Source organism: Mastigoproctus giganteus, chromosome 13, assembly GCF_048544385.1.
Source record: "Mastigoproctus giganteus isolate SK-2022 chromosome 13, ASM4854438v1, whole genome shotgun sequence".
NCBI classification, from domain to species: domain Eukaryota; kingdom Metazoa; phylum Arthropoda; class Arachnida; order Uropygi; family Thelyphonidae; genus Mastigoproctus; species Mastigoproctus giganteus.
Window position 1 is genome coordinate 22,541,173 of NC_143587.1, and position 26,178 is coordinate 22,567,350.

The 26,178-nt window shown below is 38.1% G+C and overlaps 1 protein-coding gene across 2 annotated transcripts in view; it reads right to left on the reverse strand.

Moving 5' to 3' along the window:
• Rab5 (RAS oncogene family member Rab5) overlaps positions 1 to 26,178 on the reverse strand; it is a 124,945-nt gene that overhangs the window by 47,309 nt on the left and 51,458 nt on the right. For both annotated transcript variants that reach the window (XM_090388100.1, XM_090388099.1), the window contains exon 2: positions 7,564 to 7,732. In XM_090388100.1, coding sequence (XP_090244226.1) covers positions 7,564 to 7,726 — 163 coding nt within the window. In that variant the 5' untranslated portion in view covers positions 7,727 to 7,732. The remainder of the gene's footprint in view (positions 1 to 7,563; positions 7,733 to 26,178) is intronic.

Below are 26,178 nucleotides of genomic sequence, written 5' to 3' on the forward strand. Positions count from 1 at the left end.
ATGGGACTAAGTAGTGGACTCATTGTTTTCTGTATTTATTAATGATACAGATGAAGGTATACCAGGCTTAATGTCTATGTTTGCAGATAATACAAAGATTGGTATTAATAACAGTAATGATGGTATACCACTACAAGATCTAGAAAAATTAGGCATAAGGGCTGAGAAATGGCAATTAAGTTTAACAATGATAAATGCAAAGTACTGCATATGGCTAGCAGAGCAACATATAAACTGTGTGGCACTAACACTTGGGACAGTAGAAAATGAAAAAGACCTAGGGATAATAGTGCAGTCAGATATGAAGTTCTGTGAGCAGTGCAGACAAGCTGCCAGGGCAGCTCATGAGGTTTAGTCAATGATAGAGGAATTTTGCTAGCAGGGATAAAGAGGTGATGATCCCATTGTATAAGGCAATTGATTGACTACATCTTAAATACTGCATACAAGTCTGGAAGCCTCATTTTGGGAACAATGTACAGCTGCTGGAACATGTACAAAGAAGGACAACAAGATTGGTGAGGGGAACAATAAAGAGGTGTTCTTACCAAGAAAGGCTTCAGTTTTGCAAACTGCAGCATCTGGAGACTAGGCACCTACAAGGTGATCTGACTGAGGTGTTTACAGCTTTGAATGGCATTCTTCCTCAGACTATGCACATGAAGAGGTATAAATTCAAATTGAGAAAAGATGGTTAGAGAATAGACATGTGGTAGTCTGCCTTCAGCTAACTGCTGGTTGACTGATGCTGTGGAAGTGGATAGTTTGAACAAATTCAAGGAAGAACTAGACAACCTACTGGAGGGAATGGATAGGCGAAATTTTTTTTTTTTTTGTTTTTGGCTGATACTGTATATGCTTGCTTTCTTGCATCATTTCTCACAATACTAAAAGGGTGAAGATTTCTACCAAAATGCTATCACACAAAATAAAAGTTGATATTAAAGGAGCCCAATGAATGGCACAGGACTTAATGACAAAGTTTTTTGGAAGATACTTTAAATTTTCTCTTTGCCTATTTCATCAAGGGACACTGACTGTCAGCAGTGGTCCACATCTTCAGTACACTGCATATTTAATTATTTTATTTTTAAGTCATCACTATAAAATATTAGTTCAAGCCACTAAACTTGGCTCTCACAAGTATTGCAGCAATGGTGGCTTTCTTTCTCTTAACATAATTCCATGGTTCCTATTAACCTGTAAGTAAATGTTTTGAGATCAAAACATGGGATGATCCTCTCAAAAACTGGTCACGGGCACACTATGTATAGACTAGGGAGGGTGAACCAATGGCACATGTACCATGAGTGGTACTCATAGGAAAACACATGCACATGGCTATCCATAAATAGTTAATATAATTTAAAAAAGATTTTAATTTGAAGAAAAATTTTTATGGTCTCAGCCACATTTGGTGGAGTAAAACATAGGGATAATTGTGTGTAGCATTATATAGCAACACAGTTCTTAATAGAAACTTTCACTTATTGTTACTTTTTAATAACAATGAAGACTACTCACTAATTTTAGTAATCCTTTCCCCCCACCTCCATGTCTTGTGAAAAAAAATTAATGTTTCTGAGTGTAGGTGGAAAACCACTTTAGTCGTAGTAGCAGTAATGACAAATAATGTAAGAGAGCAAGCTTAAACAGCATTGGCCAAAAAAAAAAAAAGTTTCTTCCCATTTCACCTGTCCATCCCCTCCAGCATTCTATCCAACTCTCCCAGCCAAAGGCAAACCTCCACATATCAAATCTGCAACTTCCCCCATCCAAATTTATCACCAACATGGGTTTAGTCTGAGCAAGGACTCCACCAGCATTTAGCCCACTCACTCCATTCAAGGCCCTAAACACCCCAATCAGATCCCCATGCAGGTACACAGTCTCCAGATAACCACAATTTGCAAAACTGGAGCCTTTTGCGGTAAGAACAAGCTTTCTATGGTCAAATTATGCTGCTCTACTCTGCACCTACTCCAAAAGATCCACATCCTACCCAAAAGGCTTTCAGATCTGCATGCAGTACTCAACGTGGCCCAACCACTGCCCCACACAATGGGACAATTATTTCCTTATCCCTACTGGCAAAACTTCATGAATGTTCCTGGCAGCCCATCTACAATGCTCAGAGAACTTGATATCTGACTGCACAATCACTATCAGGTTCCTTTCTTTTTAGGTTCCAACTGTGTGGTGCCACACTGTCTCAAGTGTGGCACCACACAGCTGGAACACTAATCTGGGATCACCGTTCCCCATGTGAAGCACCCCGAATTTGTCAAAATCAAACACCAAATGCCAAAAATCTTGTTGAAGCAGCATACCCCGACTACAGTGATCAACCACCCCACCAACCTTCATACATCTGCAAAATTAGACATTTAAGTCCAATATGCCTTCAATATTAGTATTAATTGTTACTATTTGTATCATTCATATTTTTTACCAGAACATCAGAATTCCACAACACCTGAAGAATACTAGCATTCTCTCTGCTAAGAGGACCATATTCCCAAAAGAGGATGTGCAAAAAAAAAAAAAAAAAAAAACCGACAAAACAGGGAATTCATCTGTATCTCAAAGCAGAGAACATCCCCCAGTCACAGTGGATGTTCACAATATTTCTGTTGCTGTGGACAATAGTGTAACACAAAATCAATATTCATCTGTTAGTGCTAGGGTAGTATCATGACAGCATAATATTCCACGGTCAACTGTCTGCTAAGTTCTTCAATCCATCATTCACTGGAATTCATACAAAATACATGTAGTGTAACAGCTAACACAAACTAATCACCCACATAGCCGTAATGACTCTGCATGATCATTATCTGCACAAAGAGTTACTTAGCATTAGTAGAGGCATTTGATGCAAGAAAGCAAGCTTATGCAGCATCAGCCAAAAAAAAAAAAATAAATAATAAATAAATAAAAAATAACCACTTCCACTTCACCCCTCTGTTCGTTCGAAATACCTGTCCAGCTGAGCCTTAAACTTAAAACAAACAGCTCCCAGGTAGACCAAGAACATCTATGGACAATACATCAGCAGCGATCATTACCTGGAAGACAGAATACCATTGACGAAACACAATGACCTATCCTGGAAGCATATCTCCACTGCTCAGAGAATTTGATATCTGATGCACAATTACCCTGAAGTCTTTTTCATTTTCCACTACCATGAGTGTAGTACCACAAGAAGTTAAGTACTGTGGGATTACTGCTACCCATATGCAGTACCTTGCATTTGTCAATGTTAAACTTCAGTTGCCACTTCTCATCTCAGCCCATCTGCCCAACTTTTCTTAGATCCTGTTGCAGTAGCAACACTGCCATTACTGTCATTAACAACCCAACCAACCTTCATATCATCTGCAAACTTAGACATTAAGTTTGATATACCTTCATCAATATCATTAATAAATATTGAAAGCAACAATGGGTCCAGCATTGAACCCTGGGGCACTCCACTGATAATATTAGTCCATGAAGAGTAGTGCCCATTGATACTCTGTCTTCTTCCACTTAACCATCCCTTTATCCATAGCAGTAACTTTCTGTTAATGCCACATTGCTCCCATTTATACAGCAGTATTTTATGTGCAACAGTATCAAACCCTTCCTGAAATCCAAGTATATGATATCAATATTATTTCGTTCATCCGGTTACTTGGCCACTACATCATAGTAACCCATCAGATTGGTTAGACAAGACTGCCCCTTAACAAATCCATGGTGTGATTGCAGCATAACTGCATTCCTGCATTCCTTTCTCTCCGAAAAATAAAAAATAAAATAAATCCCATTTCACCCATCCAATCACTCTAAAAGTTTGTCCAGTTCTTCTTGAATTTATTTAAGCTATTAACTTCCACAACGACAGATGGAAATTTGTTCCAGCAATCAACTATCCACTGGTTAAAGGCAAATTTCCGTACATCTATTCTGTCTTTCCTCAATTAGAATTTATGCCCTCCTCATGTGTGTAGTCTGAGCAAGAGGAAGAATCTCATCAGCATTCAGCCTGCTCAAACCATTCAGTGTCTTATACACCTCAATCAGATAAGCTCCCAAATGCCTAGTCTCCAGATTTGCAGAACTTAAGCCTTCCTTGGTAAGAGAACCCCTTTGTTTGCCTCACTAATCTTGTTGCCCTTCTCTGTACTCATTTTAGCAATTCTACATCCTTTATAAAATGAGGACTGCAGACCTGTATGCAGTACTCAAGGTGTGGCCTGAACATTGCCTTATACAATCACCTACTTTCCCCTATCAGCAAAATTCCTGTATACTATTGACAAGATGCCATGACCTGCTCTGGCAGCCTGTCTGCACTGCTCAGAAAACTTCATATCAGACTACACAATTACCCCCAGGTCTTTTTCATTCTCTTCCACCCTGAGTGTAATACCACACAGTTGGTAAGTTTCTATGGAATTACTGCTACCTGTATGCAGTACTTGGCATTTGTCAATGTTAAACTTCAGTTGCCACTTCTCAGCCCATCTATTCACCTTTTATAGATCCTGTTGCAGTAGCATACTGTCATTATCATTAAAAACCCTGCCAACCTTTGTATCATTTGCAAACTTGGACATTAAGTCTGATATAACTTCATCAATATCATTGATAAATATACAACAACAGGCACAATGCCAAACCCTGGGGAACTCCACTAATAACATTTGTCCACAAAGAGAAGTGTCCATTGATTACCACTATCTTTTCCCATTTGACCATCCTTTTATCCATTGAAGCAACTTTCTTTTAATGGCATATTGCTCCAATTTGTACAGTAGTCTTCCATGTACAACAGTATCAAAAGCTTTCCTGAAATCCAAGTATATGATATCAAAATTATTCTTTGCATCCAGTTCCTTTGTGACCATGTCATAGTATCCAATCATACTGGTCAGACGACTTCCCCTTAACCAACACATGCTGTGTCTGAATTTTTACTGCTGTCTTCTCTAGATAATCCTGCAATGCTTCTTTAACCAGTGACTCCATTATTTTCCCTAGAACAGAAGTTCAACTAACAGTTCTGTAATTACTCGTGTCACTCTTTGTGAATTGGGGATACATTTGTACATCTCCATTCCATGGGGACCTCTGAGTCCAAGGCTAATTATGGCTAAGGTTTGCTTGCTTCCTCTATCTATAAATAAATGGATCAATCTATAAACGGATAGATCCCATCCACCCTAGGTGCCTTTATGTTTTAACTTCAAAAATTTCTCCTCCACTTTGCTCTCAGTTATTACAAAATCATTTAGCTCTCACTGTTAGAGTTTAATAAGCTTCTGTCCTCCACTTTCCTACAGAATTCCTCCTCATTTTATAATGTAGATGCAAAATACTGATTCAGTTTGTCAGCTATCCGAGCAGGATCATCAACAGTTGAACCATCAATATCAAGGGGACCAATCTGATTCACCCCTTCCTTCTAGAGTTTGCATAAGTAAAGTCTTTGTATCCTTTACCTGCCGACCTCCTTTGTGACTTTATTAGCTTACATCTACTATAGGCATCTTGTCTCCTGATAATCCATATGCATCCAATGCACTTTTCTTCTCTGCCACAAGTTTCATTAGTTCATCTAACATCCATTTAAGATTAAATTTCCTAGTTTCTTAGTTTGAAAAGCTTATGAAAAGCTTATTTACAACTTGCAAAACATCTGTTTATACCTATTTATTTGTTATTTGAATTTTATGATTTCCGGTTGATTTTTTTATTATTTATTTTTTATTTTTTTAATTTGGAGTCTTGAAGTGTCCCAGTTAATCGAGAGAGTGCCGTATTTTAAGTCAGACAACTGGAGTGGCCACACTATAATTTGCAATACCACCCTCCTGTTGTCGTTTAGTTGCTAGAAAGTGCCTGCACAGCTTAGAGCTGTGCTTCAGGTCACTGTCTTTTAATATTAAAATTCCTTTCACAAAGAGGTCCAGAGGATACTGTATTGTGTTCGAGAATGTTTTTATAGTCTTTTCTTGAAATTCCTTCAATTCTGATGTCACTCCAGAAAAACAGAAGCAACCCCAGATCATGATGGAAGCACCATCATGCTTGGCAACGTTTCTTCAGTTGATCATCTCGCATAAACTCTACACTTGAATCCAAAAATTTCAAAGTTGGATTCAACCATCCAAAGTACATTTTTCCACCCTCCAATATTCATTATTTACAAATGGCTTTTGAATTTCTTTTTGAAGGTAAACCGATTGAAGTATTTGACAGTTACATGGGCACATTGTCTTCTTTTAACTACAAAGTAGGAGTAAATTATTAACTTATTCCCATTTTCTTAATCTAACTGAATTAATCTTAAGAGTTTTGGTCAAGATAATAGAAAATAAGAAATAAGTGCAAGCATCAAAAGCCACTAAAAAAATTTACAAAAGATCTACTGCCATAAAACTTTTCCATAGATCTGGAACAATTAGTCATGTGACAGTTTATGCTAGTTTTCATTGCTTTTCAACTAAGCATTAACAGTTAGGCATTTCCTATTTTTTCTAACAAAATCAATACTCTACAAAAGGAAAAAAAGAAAAAAAAAAAGTAAACTGAGTGACATTTGCAAATCAAAAAGAATATGATACCGAGAATCAAACTCTTGTCATGAATTCAGTGGGAGAGTTCACCGAGTGGCTTTCAGAACATTTTGAAAACTCTTACTAAAATGCTTCACTACTGGTTAGAAATAACAATTAATAAAAGACACTTCATATCAAATTAGGCATTGTGATCCTGAATTTATGGAAAGAGCTGGTTTCCATCACATTTTACATCCTGCTGCTGCTGATAAGTTGCCTGCTTTTCTCTCATTTCTTACTTTCCCTGCCTGCTTTACCCTAACTTTTTCCCCCTTCATATAAATGAATGTTACATCCAGTTGGTATAGAAAAATGAGAAGATAATTTTTTTTTTGCCATACCTGCATTGCATTATCAGGTTCTCAGAATTTAACAATCCCTACCACTGTAACCCTGCACACTGAATTTAAAGTTAATGGCCTCCAAGGATGTAAACCTCCACATCGTATTCAGTTGAATTTTTGTACTGTGTTTAATGGCTTACATCAAAGTCTGAATCTGTCAAGTAGCAATGGCAGCCAGTCATGACAATGTACATTCTCTAGCCAGTTAGCCATGCAGATTAGCCAACTAGCATTGGTTAATCTAGTAAAATAAAAACTTTTAATACAGCTATTTTAGACTAATTACTATCCATAACTGTGCTTCCCAAACTTTTAACTTATACTCTATCCAAACATTACTACTAATGGGGTCACTCAACTGAGACTTTTTATTAATGATGATTACGGCACTTTTGTATGTTTAGCACAGTGATCCCTACTATACTTGTCCTCCTTTTAAAGTCTATAATGCACAGGAATAGAATAAAAATAAGTGCAAATTCTACTGCATAAATGTAATCGATTTCAACTTGATTATTTCAATGTGTGATAAATCTAAATGCCAAAAACAAACCACAGACCATGATTATCACATTATAATAAAAAGATAAACAGCATAAAAAACCAACCTCCAATGGTACTCTCCTGATATTCATGGAATTGTCCTTTAACAAACCGCAGCACTAAGCTCGATTTTCCAACAGCACTTTCTCCCAGCAACACAAGTTTAAACTGGCAGATTTTACCCTGAGTTGCACCGTTGGGTCTCTGGGCTCCACCTCGACCTGCCATTGGAGGCTATGATAAAAACTGATCTTTACACATTTATAAAAAAAATTTAGATAATTTTAAAAAGAATAACTATCAATATACTACTACAAAAAACATTCAGAGTAATTTAAACAATCTTATTCAATATAACAGGATGATCAACATTACAATTTAAAAAAGTGTGTAATGCAACTTTTGTAAGGCATCACACAAGAAAGCATTAAGTCAATATGCTGACCAGAAAGAAACTATCACTATGTTAAATTTGAAAATCATTTATCAATCATAGCCTATTTTTGTACACATCTGTGAGCAAACTGGGTTTGGTACTTTGTGCATCAGCCTCATTGTGCTGGAACTTTGCCACCGAGTTTCCTTGGTATTGCATTACTCTAAATAAAAAGGCACTGCTCTAGTGGAGAGGTACGTTGCTTTTAATTTAAAGTGTAAGCTGCAACTGGACCCAGGTTCAAATCTCATTGGAGTCTCATCGGTGGGCAGGCAGGCATTGTGAAGACTTGAGCAACTCAGTGATGCAATATTTTCATAATAGGTGAGCTGTGAAATAGTGTAGGAAGCAAAGCAGATGAATTAAGTACCAAACCCAGTTTCTTTGTAGCTATGTTTAGACAGAGGCTATGCTTGGCATGTATAATTACTTTATGTGGCTTTCATAGCTTGAGGCTTTTGCCTAGGCTTGACTATGTCTGCTTTACTTAGCATACCATTTCACATAAAGTAACTTATTATTAGCTATGAAAGCTAATAAAGACATTGTACACATTGGGCATAGCCTGTTTCTGTATGTAGCTATGAGCAAACTGTGTTTGTTATTAATTGCATATACTTTTCTAATAGCATCATCTCTCATCTTACATTGTGGATATATTTCATCACTGTGTTGTGCTCAGTCTTCACATTGCCTACCTGCCATTCTAACCAAGAAATACACAGCAAATGGATATCTATTGCAACTATGCAAGTGACCCTTCAGTGCTACAAAAAAAAGGCAGAACAATGGAGGGGGAAAAACTTGTTCCTTTATAGCAGCGTTTCCAAACTGGGATCCATGGACCAGTTGGCGTCTGTAGACAGTTCCTGGGGGCTGCAAAATGGATTCTCTGGAACTGGTCAAATTATTCGTTCTATGTATAGCAAATTGATGATAAAGTTATTATTATATATTTATGTAAAAATAAGAATAAAAGTGAGTTGTTTTAAATATAAAACTTTGAAATTTCTTTTCAGAAAACCCAGTGTACATACATATACAGGTAGCCCTTGTTTTGTGCTGGTCCAATTTGCAATAGCAGTCATTAACCACAAGGCCATGAATATTTATTTTTGAAATTTTTTTATAAATCGAAAGTTTAAATCGTCAAACAATTTATCAGCATTGTACTATACTAAGTATCATGCACTGTTCATGTGATCTGTACACGTGATCAAGGATAATCTGAGCCAATCACAAATAATAATATCAGTTTTGCAACCGATGGATCAGGAGGTAATAGCCACCTCTAAAGCTTACTACCTACGGCAAACATTTACAGAAATGGTAAAAGCTTTAGACGAGTCCAACATTACCATCAGAGAATATCGACAGTTGTTTGATGTCTTAAAGGGCATCAATCACATTAACATAATCTGGCAAGAAGTGACTGTCACTTGTCTAAATGGAGTGTGGCATAAACTTCTCCCAGATTTCATGCATGACTTCAGAGGAGTCGAGCCACAACAGAATGTTGTAGAAAACATCAGCAGGCTCACACAAGAGGCAGAGTTGAAGTTACAGCTGAAGATGTAACTGAGCTCTTGAAAAGTCATGCACACCCTTTCAAATGAACACTTTTAAGCCAACAACAGGAGGAAGAGAAAGAAGATACTCCTCTAAAAATTATGAAAACCAGTGATCTACAACCGATTCTTGCAAGCGTACAGTCGCTCATTAATGAGCTCTGTGACATTTATCAAGACTGGGAGAGGAGTGCCACAGTTAAAAGGGGTGTCATATCAACCCTGACCTGTTATTTTGAAATTCTTAAAGAAAGGAGGAAGAAATCTGGGCGATCAACACTTGCTTCTTTCTTCAAAAACCAACTAAAAATTTTTTTCACTGTCAAAATGTTTTGTAATTTATTTTTTTATATTTAACTGTATTTATGTAGGTTAAAAATAAAGTTTATTTCTGAACTTTAAATACTTCAGTATTGAAAAGGGTAGGTAAAATGTTTGGTGCCCAGAACCTAACTCTGTGATTTCCCATTAACTCCATTATATAAAGGGTTCCATTTGCACCTGTCCCCCATGAACCTAACCCCAGAATAAATCAAGAGCTACTTGTATATACATACACACAGAGGAGAAGGAAAAAAAAATAAATATATATATATATATATATAGACAAAAAAGGTAATTATCAGTGTATTTGGTAGGGGAGTTGAGCTATCAGGTGTAATAATTGCATCTTTATAATTTATATACAGTATATATAGGAGTCTGCAAACTTTTGATTTTTGAAAGGGTCCATAGATCTCAAGTAGTTTGGGAACCACAGCTTTATAGCATTCAGTCAGAATAAAAGGTTTAATTCAATATATTTTGTGTGGCATCCTTTCTAGTTAACAGGTAGTCAAAAAACAAAAGTGAACAATATGCATAATACAGAGTGCCTAACTGGTATGGAATGCCACCAAGTCTTTTTTTTTTTCCATTGATCCCAAAAGAAAGGTTGGCATAATATTTAAAAAAGGAATAAGTAGATGCTTTAAGTCAGAAAAAAAAAACAACAGACTTGCCACATATGTGGGGATAATCTGATTGGAGTTATCAGCTTGGTCGAACCGTTTAGGATTGCTTGCACAAGAAGTTTACAATTTAGAAGTTCTTTTCTGTAAGGGTTCATTAATTTAAATGGATTAAGCAAAGCAAACCAAATGCTAATGGCAACCTTACTCTTGGACAATAAACACATGCACAGGGAACAAATTTAAAACTGAAATGGATGGTTTCAGGATAGATGTGAAAAGATTAAGAGTAGATGTTCAATGGAACAAACTTCCTTCTGGTGTTAGTGGAAGGGACTATCCCTGATTTGTGCCTCAAGACAGAATGGTCAAGAACATGCTGCTCTGGTTCAAAAAGATTTAATTTTATTGGGGAATTACTGTCACAGAAACTAGTAAAATCTTTAAAAATAGAGATAAAAAGGGGAATGTCTGTCAAACGTGAAATCTGATGTGACAAACAAGTTATCAATTTTCAGTGGATCTAAAGAGGGCATTATTATTCATATGGATTATAAAGGATCCAGACAAAAAAAAAAAAAATTGTAAGTTAATTCAATATATTTGTGCCAGCAAGCGACCCTAGACACGATGGGGACTAAATGACAAAAGCCTTGTAAACTAACTCGACTTGAGGAACTCTGCAAGGCTTGTAGTGGGTAAATATTTCTTGCATATGCAATGCAAGAAAGAATCTATTAGCCCTCTTAAGAATCTATTTTGTATAGATGGCAAGCATTTAAACAAAAGGGTCTTTGCCAATATCACTGAACAGTGTCTTAAGAGCATGAGCCAAAAAGTTTTCTAATGTTGTAAGGATGTACCAACAGCAGCAATATGTTTAAATGAATGGAAAGCAAATACAGTACTACAGAAACAAGTTTAAATAACCTTAAAATGGATGTGTCAAGGCAGCAAGTGATAAGGATAGTTAGTCTAAACTGCATCTACAGCAATTTCAGGATTGTGTTGTCAATAAAAATCAATGAGTTTGAACTCATTGATTTTTACAACTAAACCTGACATAAGAGCTAACAGAAACAGTGTCATCTAGAAATAGGAAACAGTTTCATTATGTTATGCACAATGTATTTAGGAAGAATAGGCAAAATAGGGGTAGGGATTCTGCTTTTAATGAAAAGTGGCAAGGACAACAAGAATATTCTCAGATTTGAAACCAATACATACAAACATGGAATCTGTATGGTGAGAGTTACAAAGAAGCAACGGGATTAGCGATTTTAATTTACCCCTTACTGACTGAAGCAAGTTGGGAGGAAAATACACCACAAGGAACAATTTTTTTTTTTTTTTTTTTTTTTTAAATCAACAAGGCAACTGATTTATATCAGTGTGTCACAGAAAGTACTAGGTGCAAGAACATTCTAGACCTGATCACCCACAAACCAAATAATGTCATAGGGTTGACAGTATTTTATTTATTTTTTTTATCAGAACCCCAAGCACAAAAGATATTAGAACCTATAGTACTTAGTATCGTGTGGGTTGAAGAATAAGGTGAAACAAAACACTTGTTGATATATACAGACTTAATTTCTGTAGACTAATTTTCAGGAAATACATATGATGGTAGGTTGTCCTGTGAGTTTGGGGTTGGACAGTAAAAGGATGGTGACTGGTTGTGACACACATTCGGACTGGTTTGGAAGAGAGGGGGAATTACAGAAGCCAATTCAGAAGAACAGAACCCATGGAAGTATCTATGAAAAAGGCACGCAGCAGCAGAAAGAGAATACCTATGAGACAGAGTGAAGAGTCTATTAGAGATGGGTCATTAATTAATCTAACTTGCCCTCTTTTGAATAGTCTAAAAGCCTGAGAGACATTTTGAGGATTCCAGTCCACATGCGGGACCAATATCCCATGTAGGGAAGATTTTTCAGCATTCTCTACCCAGCACATGCATGCGCAATTTTTGAAAATTCCGTTTTTTCAAGGTTATGCATACAGCCTAAGTGTTCAGGCAACGTTTTTTTATTTTATTAGATAAAGTAGTAGCTCCAGTCTAGAATATCCCCAGAACGTTAATCACCAATATTACGCCACAATGGTCTAAGAAATATAGGTTGCAGATTAGCCAAGTGGTCTAAGAAATATAGGTTGCAGATTCAAATGCTGCCTCTGCTATGAGTGTTGCAATTTTCCAATATTTTTTTAAGTGGAAGTATACATAATGCAATATGATTTTGGCAATCATACCACCTTAAAACCTAAATCCATACTACTGTATTATTAATTACTGTACTATACTGCAAATGGTAGCCTATGGTCTAGTGCTAGTCTGCAATCAAGTCACAAGAGGTTAGGCAAGCAAAAGCAGATGAGAAATCTTTGGCAAAATATGCAAAGAAAAACAGAAAAGCCTTCTCTAGAAGGAAGGGGATGAATCAGGTTGGTCCACTTGATATTGATGGTTCGACTGTTGATGATCCTGCTCAGATAGTTGACAAACTGAATGAGTATTCTATATCTACATTCACACATGAGGAATTCTGCAGGGAAGTGGAGGACAGAAGCTTATTAAAAGGAACAGGGATAATGATTTTGTAATAATTGAGAGAAAAGTGGAGGAGAAATTAAAGTTAAACATAAGAAAAGCACTTGTGGTGGATGGGATCTATCCAGTTATATTAAAGGAGGCAGCAAAGGAAGTAAGCAAACCCTTAGGCATAATGAGAGCATAGCTGAACTCAGGGGAGGTCTCCACATAGTGGAGATGTGAAAATGTATCTCCAATTCAAAGGGGAATCGAAGGGTGACAGTAATTGCAGACCTGTTAGTTTAACTTCTGTTACGGGGAAAATAATGGAGTCAGTGGTTAAAGCAGCAATGAAGGATCATCTAGACAAGACTGCAGTAATAATTCAGACAGCATGGGTTGGTTAAGGGGAAGTCTTGTCAGACCAGTTTGATTGGATACTATGTGGTCACAAAGGAACTGGATGCAAAAAATAATTTTTATATTATATGCTTGGATTTCAAGAAAGCTTTTGATACTGTTGCACATCAAAGACTACTGTACAAATTGGAGCAATATGGCATTAAGGGCAAGCTGGTACAATGGATAAAAGGATGGTTGAGTGGGAGAAGACAGTGGTAATAAATAGACACTGCTCTACGTGGACTAATGTTATTAGTGGAGTCCCCCAGGGTTTGGGTGTTGGGACCATTGTTGTTTTGTATATTTATCAATAATATTGATGAAGATATATAAGGCTTAATGTCGAAGTTTGAAGATGATACAAATGTTGACAGGGATGTTAGTGACAGTAATGACAACGTGCTATTGCAACAGGATCTAGAAAAGTTAGGCAGGTGGGCTGAGAAGGGACACCTGGGGTTTAATATTGACAAATGCAAAGAACTGCATATGGGTAGCAGTAACCCCAGAGAAAGGTATCAACTGTGTGGTATTACACAGAGTAGTGGAGAATGAAAAAGAACTGGGGGTAATTGTGCAGTCAAGATGTGAAATTTACTGACCAGTGCAGACAGGCTGCCAGAGCAGGTCATGGGGTCTTGTCAATGATATACTGTACAAGAATTTTGCTAGCAGGGATAAGGAGGTGATTATCCCCTTGTATAAGGCAATGGTCAGACCACACCTTGAATAAGTACTGCTTACAGGTCTGGAGACTTCATTTCTGGAGGTATATAGAGTTCCTAGAATGGTGAGAGGTTTCAAGACTGGTGATGGGAAACAAAGGGATACTCTTATGAAGAAAGAGTTACGTTCTGCAAATTACAGCATCTGAAGACTAGGCACCTACAAGGTGATCTGATTTAAGTGTTTAAGGCCTTAAATGGTTTGAGCAGGCTCATCACTTTAGTTCCATTACTGATGATGGAACTAAATACTTCTGAAGCTGGTCAGGGCAGTGCCTGAATTTAATGGATAATGCCTAACGGGCGATTTTATTGAATTAAAAACAATATCAGTTAATTCAGGTTGACTGCATGGTCAAATACAGTAATTTCTAAAATACAATAAATGTGCTAAGGCTGTTCAAGAGAACAATGTTGCATATCTTAATTGGCTTGTTTCATTTCTTCAGTTTCATTTTCTGCCTACACCAAAATTCGAAACAATTGTAAAGCAGTTATTAATCAGTCCAAACTAGATTTTGAACATGCTAAGAGTAGAAAACTTGCTTCTTGTGCTAATGGTAGCCAAGCATTCTGGCCTCTTGCCAAAGCTATTGGCCGCAACTTTTGCCCATCTCTGCTCCCACCTCTTTCAAAACTAGATGGTCTGTTGTCACTTCGACCAAGAACAAAGCTGACCTACTAGCACCCCATTTTTCTTCCAACTCATGTATTAATGATCTTGGCAAAACACCTCCCACCACGCTGCAATCAATGCTTCCTGTATTCTTCCATCAAAAGGAAGTCAGAAGGATTTTGACGAATCTTGATGCTAAGAAAGCTCCTGTCCTGATGGTATTTCTCCAATTGTTCTCGAAACCTGTGCTCCTGAACTCACTCCTGTTCTTTGCTGCTTTTTTCCACTTTCTTATTCCAAAGGTGTTTTTCCTTCTGCTTGGAAATTTGCTCATATCCAGCCAGTTCCTAAAAAAGGTGACAAATCCTTCCCATCCAATTATCGTCCCATGCAATTACTTCTACTCTTTCCAAAGTAATGGAGAAATCAATTAACCACCAACTCAAACTACCTAGAAATCTTACGTTTGATCAACATAAGGTTTCTAGGTAGTTTCTGTCAATGTTGATCCACTCATGATATTCTGGCTTATGTAACCCATTTATGGGCAAATTCAATGGAAAAGTTCGGTGAAACACATGCAGTTGCTCTTGACATCTCAAAGGCTTTCGATCGTATTTGGCATAAAGGTCTTATAAACAAGCTTCCATCTTATGGTTTGCCAACTGTTTTTTTGTAATTGTTTATAGTTCTCTCTGATCACTCACTGAGGGTGACGGTAGATGACTCTCTGTCTTCGACTTCTCCACTAATGCCGGTGTCCCCCAAGGTTCAGTTCTTTCGCCCACTCTTTACCTCTTGTATATTAATGACCTTCTTTCCATTGACCGGAAATCCTATCCATAGTTTTGCTGATGACAGCACATTGCATTCCACTTTCCATTTTGAGAAACCTTGTCCTGCTCAATCAGCTTCAACTTCTCAAATATCCACTACCAATTCCTTAAATGCTGATCTCCAGGTAATTCTCCAGTGGGGCAAAGACAACTTAGTTGATTTCAATCCTTCTAAAACTCTGTCTTGTCTTATATCTCGCAAAAAGGATTCTTCTGCTCCAATGCTTATCTTTGGTGACATGTCAATTTCTAGGCTAAATGATATCTCTTTTGGGGATTACCTTGACTTCTAATCTCTCTTGGAGCAAGCACATTACAAATATTGCTTCCTCTGCATCTAAAAAACTTGGTTTTCTCTTTCGCTCTCAGTGGTACTTTTCTTCCAAACAGCTGTTCATTCTGTACAAATTTTAAATTCCCCTACCATGGAATATTGTTCGCATATCTGGGACAGTGCCCCCAAAACCTCTCAGGCTTCTAGATTCCATTCAGAAGAGGGCAGTTAGGTTAATTAATGACTCCTCTCTAACAGTCTCTCCACTTGCTGTCTCATAGATGTACTGTTTCTGCTGCATGCCTCTTCTACAGATACTTCCATGGACACTGTTCTTCTGAATTGGATTCTATAATTCCCACTCTCTCTTTCAAAACAGTTCAAACACGTGCCGCCAACATCCATTTGCTGTCCAACTTCAAACTCACAGAACCAACTTTTCATCTTCCTCGTTTATTCATTCAACTGCCGTGTTCTGGAACAACCTTCCTTCATACGTATTTCCTGAAAACCATAGAAGTTAGAGTCTAATGTCAACAAATATCTTCTTCATATTTCTCAACCTCCAACCCAAGCACAGTACTATAGGTTCTAATACCACTCATGTTTGGGGTTTTCATAAAAAAAAAATGCTGTCAACTTCACTGGAGGCATGACAGCATCCCCAGAAGGTCCACTGAAAAACCCACACAGAAAAGCATTGTTTTAGAGAACTACTTCAATTTCTAAAATATCTAACATTACAATCTCATTTCACAGCATAGAGAGAGAGAGAGAAAATATATGCCAGTGACATTAATTTCACATAAATATTCTTCCCAAGTTTTTTTGTATTTCCATTAAAACATACATAATTTTTTTTAATTAGTTATTAGGCAAAAATGTTCATTATGTTAAAATGTTTAGATAATGACTTCCTTCTCAGTTCTAGAAATTCCTTTGTAACAGAAATTAGAGAGAAGGCTCAATTCAAGGGAAGACAGAAATTAAGGGGAAGGCTGAATTAAAATTCAGCTATAAGAATAAAACTTTTAATTCACAAGCCTAAAAAATTATTACTATTTTATAGGAATTTTGATTAAGAGATTAGCAGAAAATTTTTGCTTAATTTGTTTACCTTGTAAATTTAATTTCTATAATTTCAGTAAACTCTGAAAAAAACCATAATTTTAGATTCCATCAACATTTTACAAAAAAAAAAAAAATCAACATTTTCACCATCCAGAAATATTAAGAAAGCAAACCAGCACTTGCACAAGAACACAGTATAATTTGACTTAAAAAATCTAAGCAAAAAAAAAAAAAAAAAAAAAGTTTTTGCAGATAGTATGATTTCAATTTCACAGATAATACAATAGTCTTAATTCTAACAGAATAAAACTGCATTTGCAACGAATTGCCTTGGAGTGGTCTCCGTAGTTGCGTGGTCAGGAGCAGCAGTGCAGTAGCATATGCTCTGAGTAGACCGGGGGGTTCAAACCCGACTGCTAAATATGGTCGATCTGCCAACCCACACTGGACCAGTGTGGCAGATTATGGTTCATTTCCCTCAACATGAATCGTTAGGAGGCGGCGGCTTCCATCCTGCAGTGGATTATTAACGGTTGCAGTTTACCTTTAGGGGTTAGAGGGAAACAGGCATTCGTGTGTTATCAGATAGTCTAAAACACTGATGGATCCAATATCTTTCTATTTTAGAAGTCCAGTTGGCCTGCATCCCTAAAATCCACTCATGCACACCTTCTCATTGTTAAGCCAAGCCCTAATACATCATTTTGGTAGCAATGAATGCATGAAGTCTTTGGTCTTCCTCTTCAAGACACCTGGTCAGAATGAAGAGGAAGACCAAACCCATCAGCACTTTATTAAATATGACAACATGGTGAAACAAATGGCCCTCAGTCCCTAGAAGCTTTCACGCTCCCTGTTACAGCAACAAGAGGATCAGAGTGGAAACAGAGGGTGCAGAGAATCTCTGGTTGCAACCAGGCATGCAGGGAAACTGAACTTGGCCTGTTACAATGCAAGATCACTCATCAGTGAAGATAGGATATTAGAACTGGAAAAGGAATTGGAAAATGTGAATTGGAATATCATCATCAGCTTGGCTGAAGAAATTAATCACAAGTTTATCAAGTGAAAATTTTCTGTACACCAATGGAAACAGTGAAAAGAGCAAAGGAGGAGTTGGCTTTCTGGTCCATAAAGATTGGAATGAGCCGAAGCCTGAAAAACAAGATGCAGGATATTTCAGAGACTGCTGGGAGTCATTGCGGTACAAGTAAACACATGGGTCGTGTTACGGTAGGTAAGAATAGAAACAGGTGCATGTATACTTGCGTGTACACCAATGCTAAGGGTTTGGTAAATAAATTTGAGGTATTGCTCAAAACATCAAAGGCAGATATTGTTGGGATATCAGAGACGTGATGTCACACAGATATAAGGAATGCAGAACTGGAATTTAGGGAGTACATCTACAGTAAGGATAGACAGGATAGGAAGGGAGAAGGTGTTATGCTATTAGTTAAGAAACACACAAAATCCAAGGAAGTGAAGCCAGCCGACATCGCTGGACAGTGCAGTGTGACATAAGCATTGGGAGATCAAAATTGAGAGTAGGAGTGTGCTATACGCCTAATGACTCTGATGAGTATAATAAGAAACTGTACAGGGAAATAGTGGGCCAGTAAATCAGAGTCTTATAATGGGAGATTTTAATTTCCCAAATATTGACTGCAATTTGTTGGTTGGTCACTCACACACTAGCAAGGCTTTTGTGGATTTATTGGATGATTGTTTTCTACATCAGCAAGTTCGGGAGGCAACTAGAGGGAGTAATACTCTTGATTTGATTATCAGTAGTGATTCTTCATGCATTAAGAATCTGCAGATAAAGGAACCACTAGGTGGCAGTGATCACAGTGTGCTGAAGTGAGATTTACACACAGAGGTAACTACCATCACGGGTAAAGGGAAGGGTTATTGCTTTCGTAAAGGGGACTATGATGGTTTGAGACAGTATTTAAATTCTATACAGTGGGACCAACTGATGATGTTACCAACAGCAAATTCAAAATGGGAAGCATTCAAAGAATTTATCTTGGAAGCTACTAGGCTTTACATACCAACAAAGAAATATTGTTCAAGGTTTAGGCCTAAATGGATGTCAGATGAACTAATGAGACATATGCCAGAGAAGAAAAATGCATGGGATACATATAAATTAACACGTGACACAGAAGCCTATGATAGATACAAGTTGATCTGTAACCAAGCTACAAAGGAGGCTAGGCAGGCGAAGGCAGATTACGAGAAATCTTTGGCAAGGGATGCAAAGAAAAACAGCAAAGAGTTTTTTACTTATGTAAACTCTAGAAGGAAGGGGATGAATCAGATTGGTCCACTTGATATTGATGGTTCAACTGTTGATGATCCTGCTCAGATAGCTAACAAACTAAATGAATATTTTGCATCGACATTCACACATGAGGAGGAATGCCAGAGGTGTATTCAACTCTGGCAATAAGCTAGATAATCTTGTAATAACTGAGAGTAAAGTGGAGAAGAAATTGTTGAAGATAAACACAAGAAAGGCACTGGGGTGGATGGGATCTATCCAGTTATTTTAAAGGAGGCAGCAAAAGAAGTAAGCGAACCCTTGGCCATAATTATGAGAGCTTCCTGACTCAGGGGAGGTACCCATAGACTGGAGATGTGCAAATGTGACCACAATTCACAAAGGAGGATCAAAGGCTGACACAAGTAATTATAGACCTGCGAGTTTAACTTCTGTTCCAGGAAAATTAATGGAGGCACTGGTTAAAGAAGCACTGCAGGATCATCTAGACAAGACTTCAGTTATAGCTCGGACACAGCATGGTTTTGTTAAGGGGAAGTCTTACCTGACCAATTTGATTGGATACTATGATGCAGTCACAAAAGAAATGGATGCAGGGAATAACTTTGACATTATATACTTGGATCTTAGAAAGGCTTTTGATACTGTTGCACATGGAAGACTGCTGCACAAATTGGAGCAGTGTGGCATTGGAGGCAAATTGCTGCTATGGATAAAGGGGTGGTTGAGGGGGAGAAGACAGAGTGATAATCAATGGACACTGCTCATCGTGGACTAATGTTATTAGTGGAGTCCCTCAGGGTTCAGTGTTGGGTCCATTATTGTTTTCCGTATTTATAAATGATATTGATGATGGTATATCAAGCTTAATGTCCAAATTTGCAGATGATACAAAGTTGGCAGGATTGTTAAGGACACTACTGATGCTATGCTGCTGCAACAGGATCTGGAAAGGTTGAGCAGATGGGCTGAGAGGTGGCAAATGAAGTTTAACATTGACAAATGTAAAGTACTACTTATGGGAAACAGCAACCCCAGAGCAACGTATCAACTCTGTGGTACTACACTGATAGTGGCAGAGAATGAAAAGGACCTGGGGGTAATTGTGCAGGCAGATATGAAGTTCTCTGAGCAGTGCAGACAGGCTGCAAGAGTAGCTCATGGTGTCTTGTCAATGATATACAGGAATTTGTCTAGCAGGAATAAGGAGATGATTATTCCCTTGTATAAGTCAATGGTCAGGCCACACCTTCAGTACTGTATACAAGTCTGGAGGCCTCATTTCAAGAAGGAAGTAGAGCTGCTGGAACGAGTACAAAGGGCAACAAAATTAGTGAATGGAACAAAGGGTTGCTCTTACGAAGAAAGGCTTAAGTTTTGCAAATTAGTGTCTGGAGACTAGGCACCAGTAAGGTGTGTGTGTGTGTGTTATGGAGGTTTAATGGCACATAAGCTGCTGGGGCTATAATGCACCTCACCAGTAAGGTGATCTTATAGAGGTGTATAAAGCCTTGAATGGTTTGAGCATGCTCAATGCTGATGGGATTCTTCCTCTTGCTCAGAATAATCACCTGAGAGGGCATAAATTCAAATTGAGGAAAGACAGAGGTAAGATAGATGTGCAGAAATTTGCCTTTAGCCAGCGGGTAGTTGGTTGGTGGAACAGACTTCCATCCCTTGTTGTGGAAGTTGATAGCCTAAATAAATTTAACTCTCAGCTGGACAGGTATTTCGAATGAACGGAGGGGTGAAGTGGAAGTTTTTTTTTTTTTTTTCCCCTGGCTGATGCTGCATAAGCTTGCTTTCTTGCATCAAATGCCTCTACTAATGCTAATGTCTAAAACAAAAGTAATGATTTTTTTTTTTTTATGTGAACCCCAAACACGAGAGGTATTAGAACCTATAGTACTTAGTACCGTGCTTGGGTTGGAGGTTGAGAAGACGAAAGAAGATATTTGTTGACATTGGACTTGAACTTCTGTAGATTGTAATTTTCAGGAAATACGTATGAAGGAAGGTTGTTCCAGAAAACGGCAGTTGAATGAATAAATGAGGAAGATGAAAAGTTGGTTCTGTGGGTTTGAAGTTGGACAGTAAATGGATGTTGGCTGGTGGCGGCACGTGTTCGGACTGTTTTGAAAGAGAGAGCGGGAATTATAGAAGCCAATTCAGAAGAACAGTGCCCATGGAAATATCTGTAGAAGAGGCATGCAGCAGAAACAGTACGTCTATGAGAAAGCGAGTGGAGAGACTCTGTTAGAGATGAATCATTAATTAACCTAACTGCCCTCTTCTGAATGGAATCAAGAAGCCTGAGAGAGGTTTTGGGGGCACCACCCCAAATGTGGGAACAATATTCCATGGCAGGGCGGATTTGCGATTTATACAGAGTGAGCAGCTGTTTGGAAGAAAAGTAACGCCGAGAGCGAAAGAGAAAACCAAGTTTTTTAGATGCAGAGGAAGCAATATTTGTAATGTGCTTGTGCCAAGAGAGATTAGAAGTCAGGGTAATCCCCAAAAGAGATATATCCTTTTGCCTAGAAATTGGAGTGTCACTAAAGATAAGCATAGGAGCAGAAGAATCCTTTTTGCGAGATATAAGACAAGACTGAGTTTTAGAAGGGTTGAAATCAACTAAGTTGTCTTTGCCCCACTGGAGAATTACCTGAAGATCGGCATTTAAGGAATTGGTAGCAGATTTTCGAGAAGTTGAAGCTGATTGAGCAGGGCAAGGTTTCTCAAAATGGAAAGTTGAATGCAATGTGCTATCATCGGCAAAACTATGGATAGGATTTCCAGTCAATGGAAGAAGGTCATTGATATACAAGAGGAAAAGAGTGGGGGAAAGAACTGAACCTTGGGGGACACCGGCATTAGTGGAGAAGTTAGAAGACAGAGAGCCATCTACCATCACCCTCAGTGAGCGATCAGAGAGAAAACTGGATAACCAATTACTAAAAACAGTTGGCAAACCATAAGATGGAAGCTTGTTTAGAAGACCTTTATGCCAAACACGATCGAAAGCCTTTGAGATGTCAAGAGCAACTGCTTGTGTTTCACCGAACCTTTCCATTGAAGTAGTCCATAAATGGGTAACATAAGCCAGAATATCACCAGTGGATCGACACCGACGGAATCCATACTGGCGATCGTTGATCAGACGGAAGGTTTCTAGGTAGTTTAAGAGTTGGCGGTTAATTGATTTCTCCATTACTTTAGAAAGAGTAGAAGTAATTGCAATGGGACGATAATTGGATGGGAGGGATTTGTCACCCTTTTTAGGAACTGGCTGGATATGAGCAAATTTCCAAGCAGAAGGAAAAACACCTTTGGAATAAGAAAGTGAAAAAAGGCGGCAAAGAATAGGAGCAAGTTCAGGAGCACAGATTTTGAGAACAAGTGGAGAAATACCATCAGGACCTGGAGCTTTCTTAGCATCAAGATTCATCAAAATCCTTCTGATATCCTTTTGACGGAAGACCACAGGAGGCATTGAATGGACCGTGTTGGGAATGGTGGGAGGTGTTTTACCAAGTTCATTAATACATGAGCTGGTAGAAAAATGGGATGCTAGCAGGTCAGCTTTATCCTTGGCTGAAGTGACAACAGAACCATCTGGTTTGGACAGAGGTGGAAGCAGAGATGGGCAAAAGTTGCGGCCAATAGCTTTGGCAAGAGACCAGAATGCTCGGCTACCATTAGGGCAAGAAGCAAGTTTTCTACTCTTAGCCTGTTCAAACTCAAGTTTGGACTGATTAATAACTGAATGAGGAACAACTGATTAATAATAAATGATGAACAAGTATGCCACTGGAAGGGATATAAACAGAGTAAAAATTGAAAAGGTGGATTCGTATACTTGTCTGGGACAAGTCATTAGATGTAACAATGATAAATGGCTGGAAGCCAAGAGAAGAATAAATTTTGGATGTATAGCATTCAGGAAATATAGTCACATACTGAGGAGCAATATCCCAATTTGTCTGAAACAAAATAATGAACCAATCTAGTACTCCCCACCATGACTTATGGAAGTGAAACTTGGGCACTCACCTCAATCAGATCACCTTGCAGGTGATCTGATTGAGGTGAGTGCCCAAGTTATATTATGATTGAGGTGTATAAGGCCTTGAATGGGATGAGCAAGCTGAATGCTGATGGGATTCTTCCTCTTGCTCAGATTAAAAACTTGAGGGGGGCATAGATTCAAATTCAGGAAAGCCAGTTGTAGAATAGATGTGCAGAAATTTTCCTTTAGCCAGGAGGTAGTTGATTGGTGGAACAGACGTCCAGCTCAGCCTAAATAAATTTAAGGCTGAGCTGGACAGGCATTTGGAACGAATGGAGGGGTAAAATGGGTGGGTTTTTTTTTGGCTGATGCTGCATAAGCTTGCTTTCTTGCATCGTATATCTCTACTAATGCTAATAAGAATTGAAGAGAAGCTGAAAACTACACAGCAAAGAATGGAACAAATTATATTATGAATTAGACTGTTGGATAAGAAGAGAAGCACATGGATTAGGCAGCACACTCAAGTAAAGGACATTCTTATTAAAACTAAAGAACTGAAATGGACTTTGGCAGGACATAGCTTGACGCCATGACAGATGGACTAAGAATATAACAGAATGGTACCCAAGGACTAAAAGTTGTTGTGGTAATTTTTTGCACAAAGGCTACTTAGGCCATATTACTGTAAAATGGCCATCCATTTTGTGAAATGGATGGCCATTTCACAAAACAGAAGGAACTGGAAAAGTTGCTGGAGAGGCCTTCGCCCTACAGTGGACTGAAAATGGCTGATGATGATGCCTTGGAACTGCACTACTTTCAAACATAAGGCCTTACCAAAAGGCAGCTGGTAAGGCAGCTAAACAAAACAGTTGTAAAAAGTTGTTCAACGTGTGCTGCCATGTGATACACAAAAGTTTTCAAAGTTGTAGTATAGCTAGAGCTATCTGCTTTGCCTAGTACTGTCACCAGAAGCTATCCAATCATGGGCAGGTTATTCCTGAAACAGGCTGTTAAAGAAGTCTTATCATATAAACAAATGAACAATATCTTTTGGCACAGTCATCTGTATAAAAGTAATACAATACCAGGACAACTTGATTTAAAGGAAAGTTTGCTCTGCTTTTAGAATTAAGACTATGCATTATCAATGCACTTTAAATCCTGGCAGCTGCAAGAACAGATGAAAGAACAAGGCAGCCCTGCAAACATTTTACAATTTCTCTGAGGCCATACAGCAGTTGATTCACTCACTGTTCATCTCATTGTCCTAATTATTCACTGTACAATTCCTTTTACTTCAAAAGGTAGTACCAGAGCATGTCTGCACTAATATTTCCTGTCACAGAAACTTAATTTGAAATCTCCTCTGCCTCAAAATCTCCCTACGCAATTCTGTCAATCATCTATTGCCTCTATCAATCTCTCAATTATGCTAACTGCTCGGAACTCTGACTTCCTTTCTTTGAAACTACTTTATCCAGTCCAAATTTCCTAAGAGTGAGGTAATTTTCCTTAGCAATTTTAATATACACAACTCCAGCTAGCTTCACTTTTCTACTCAAACAGCCCCAGCTGGCCACAATGCTGAGGCTTTTGCAATTACTAATGACCTCGCACCAATTATTCATTAACCTAAGAAAATACTAAATAATCCTAAACACACAGCCAACTGATTTTCTCACAAAAAAGCTTTCCTAGTACATGATTGAGGTGAGTAATCATCTAAGCACCTCAGATCACAATTAGTGGTCTCTTCTCCAATGGAGCCTTTCTTGTGGCCATTTTCAGCCTCTTATTACTTGGTATTACAACAATGCAAAATGGGATTATCTGAGAGATTTCCATACTTCTTTTCCTGGGTTAGATTACTGTTTTAAATCTTCTGATATCAATTTTTACTCAGATCACATCAGTGAAATTATTCTTGTAGTAATGAAATCCTTTATTCCACATTCATCTCATCCTTTATCTAAACCTTGGTTTTCCAATAAATGGGCTAGGGCTATTCAAGACAAGATTGTTGCATATCACAATTGGCTCCCATCCAAGTCTCCAGGTTCATTTTCTGCCTACACCAAACCTCTTAAAAATTGTAAGGCAGTTAATCAGTCCAAACTAGAGTTTAAACATTTAGTGTTCTTCACTCTTATGACTCCTGTGGTCTTCTGTCAGAAAGAAGTCAGAAGAATTTTGATGCTAAAAAAAGATCCAGGTCCTGACCATATTTCTACACTTGTTCTCAAAATCCAAGCTCCCCTGTTCTGTGTCACTTTTTACACTTTCTTATTCAACTAGTGTTTTTTCTTCTGGAAGTTCACTATTTTTTTGGCTGGTGTTGCTAAAGCCTCAAGCTTTCTTGCACCATATGGCTAATAATAACAATAATATCCAGCCAGTTCCTATAAAAATGGCAACAAATCCCTCCCACCCAATCATCCCATTGGACCTGCCTCTACTCTTTTTTGAAGTAATGGAGAAATTCATTACCCACAAACTCCTATACTATCTTGACACCTTCCATCTGAACAATCATCACCAATCTGGATTCCGTCAGTGTCAATCCATAGGTGATATATCAGTTCAACGTTACCCATCTGTGGAAAAATTCAATAGAACAGTTTCATGAAACTCAAGCAGTTGCTCTTAACATTTCAAAGGCTTTTGATCATGTTCGGATAAAGATCTAAATAAACTTCCATCTTATGGATAGCAAACTGTGTTTTGTAATTGGGTATCCAGTTTTCTCTCTGACTGCTCACTATGGATGATGGTAGATGTCTATCAGTCTTAACTTCTCTGCTACTGCTGGTGTTCTGCAAGGTTCAATTCTTTCTCCATTATTTTCTTCTTGTACCCCAGGGGCTCACATCTGGTAAGTATGGGCCTGGCACACCCAGGGTCCCAAGCTAGATATCATCATTCTTCTCTTTCTTGGCGATTCCCTTGTATTCCTTACTC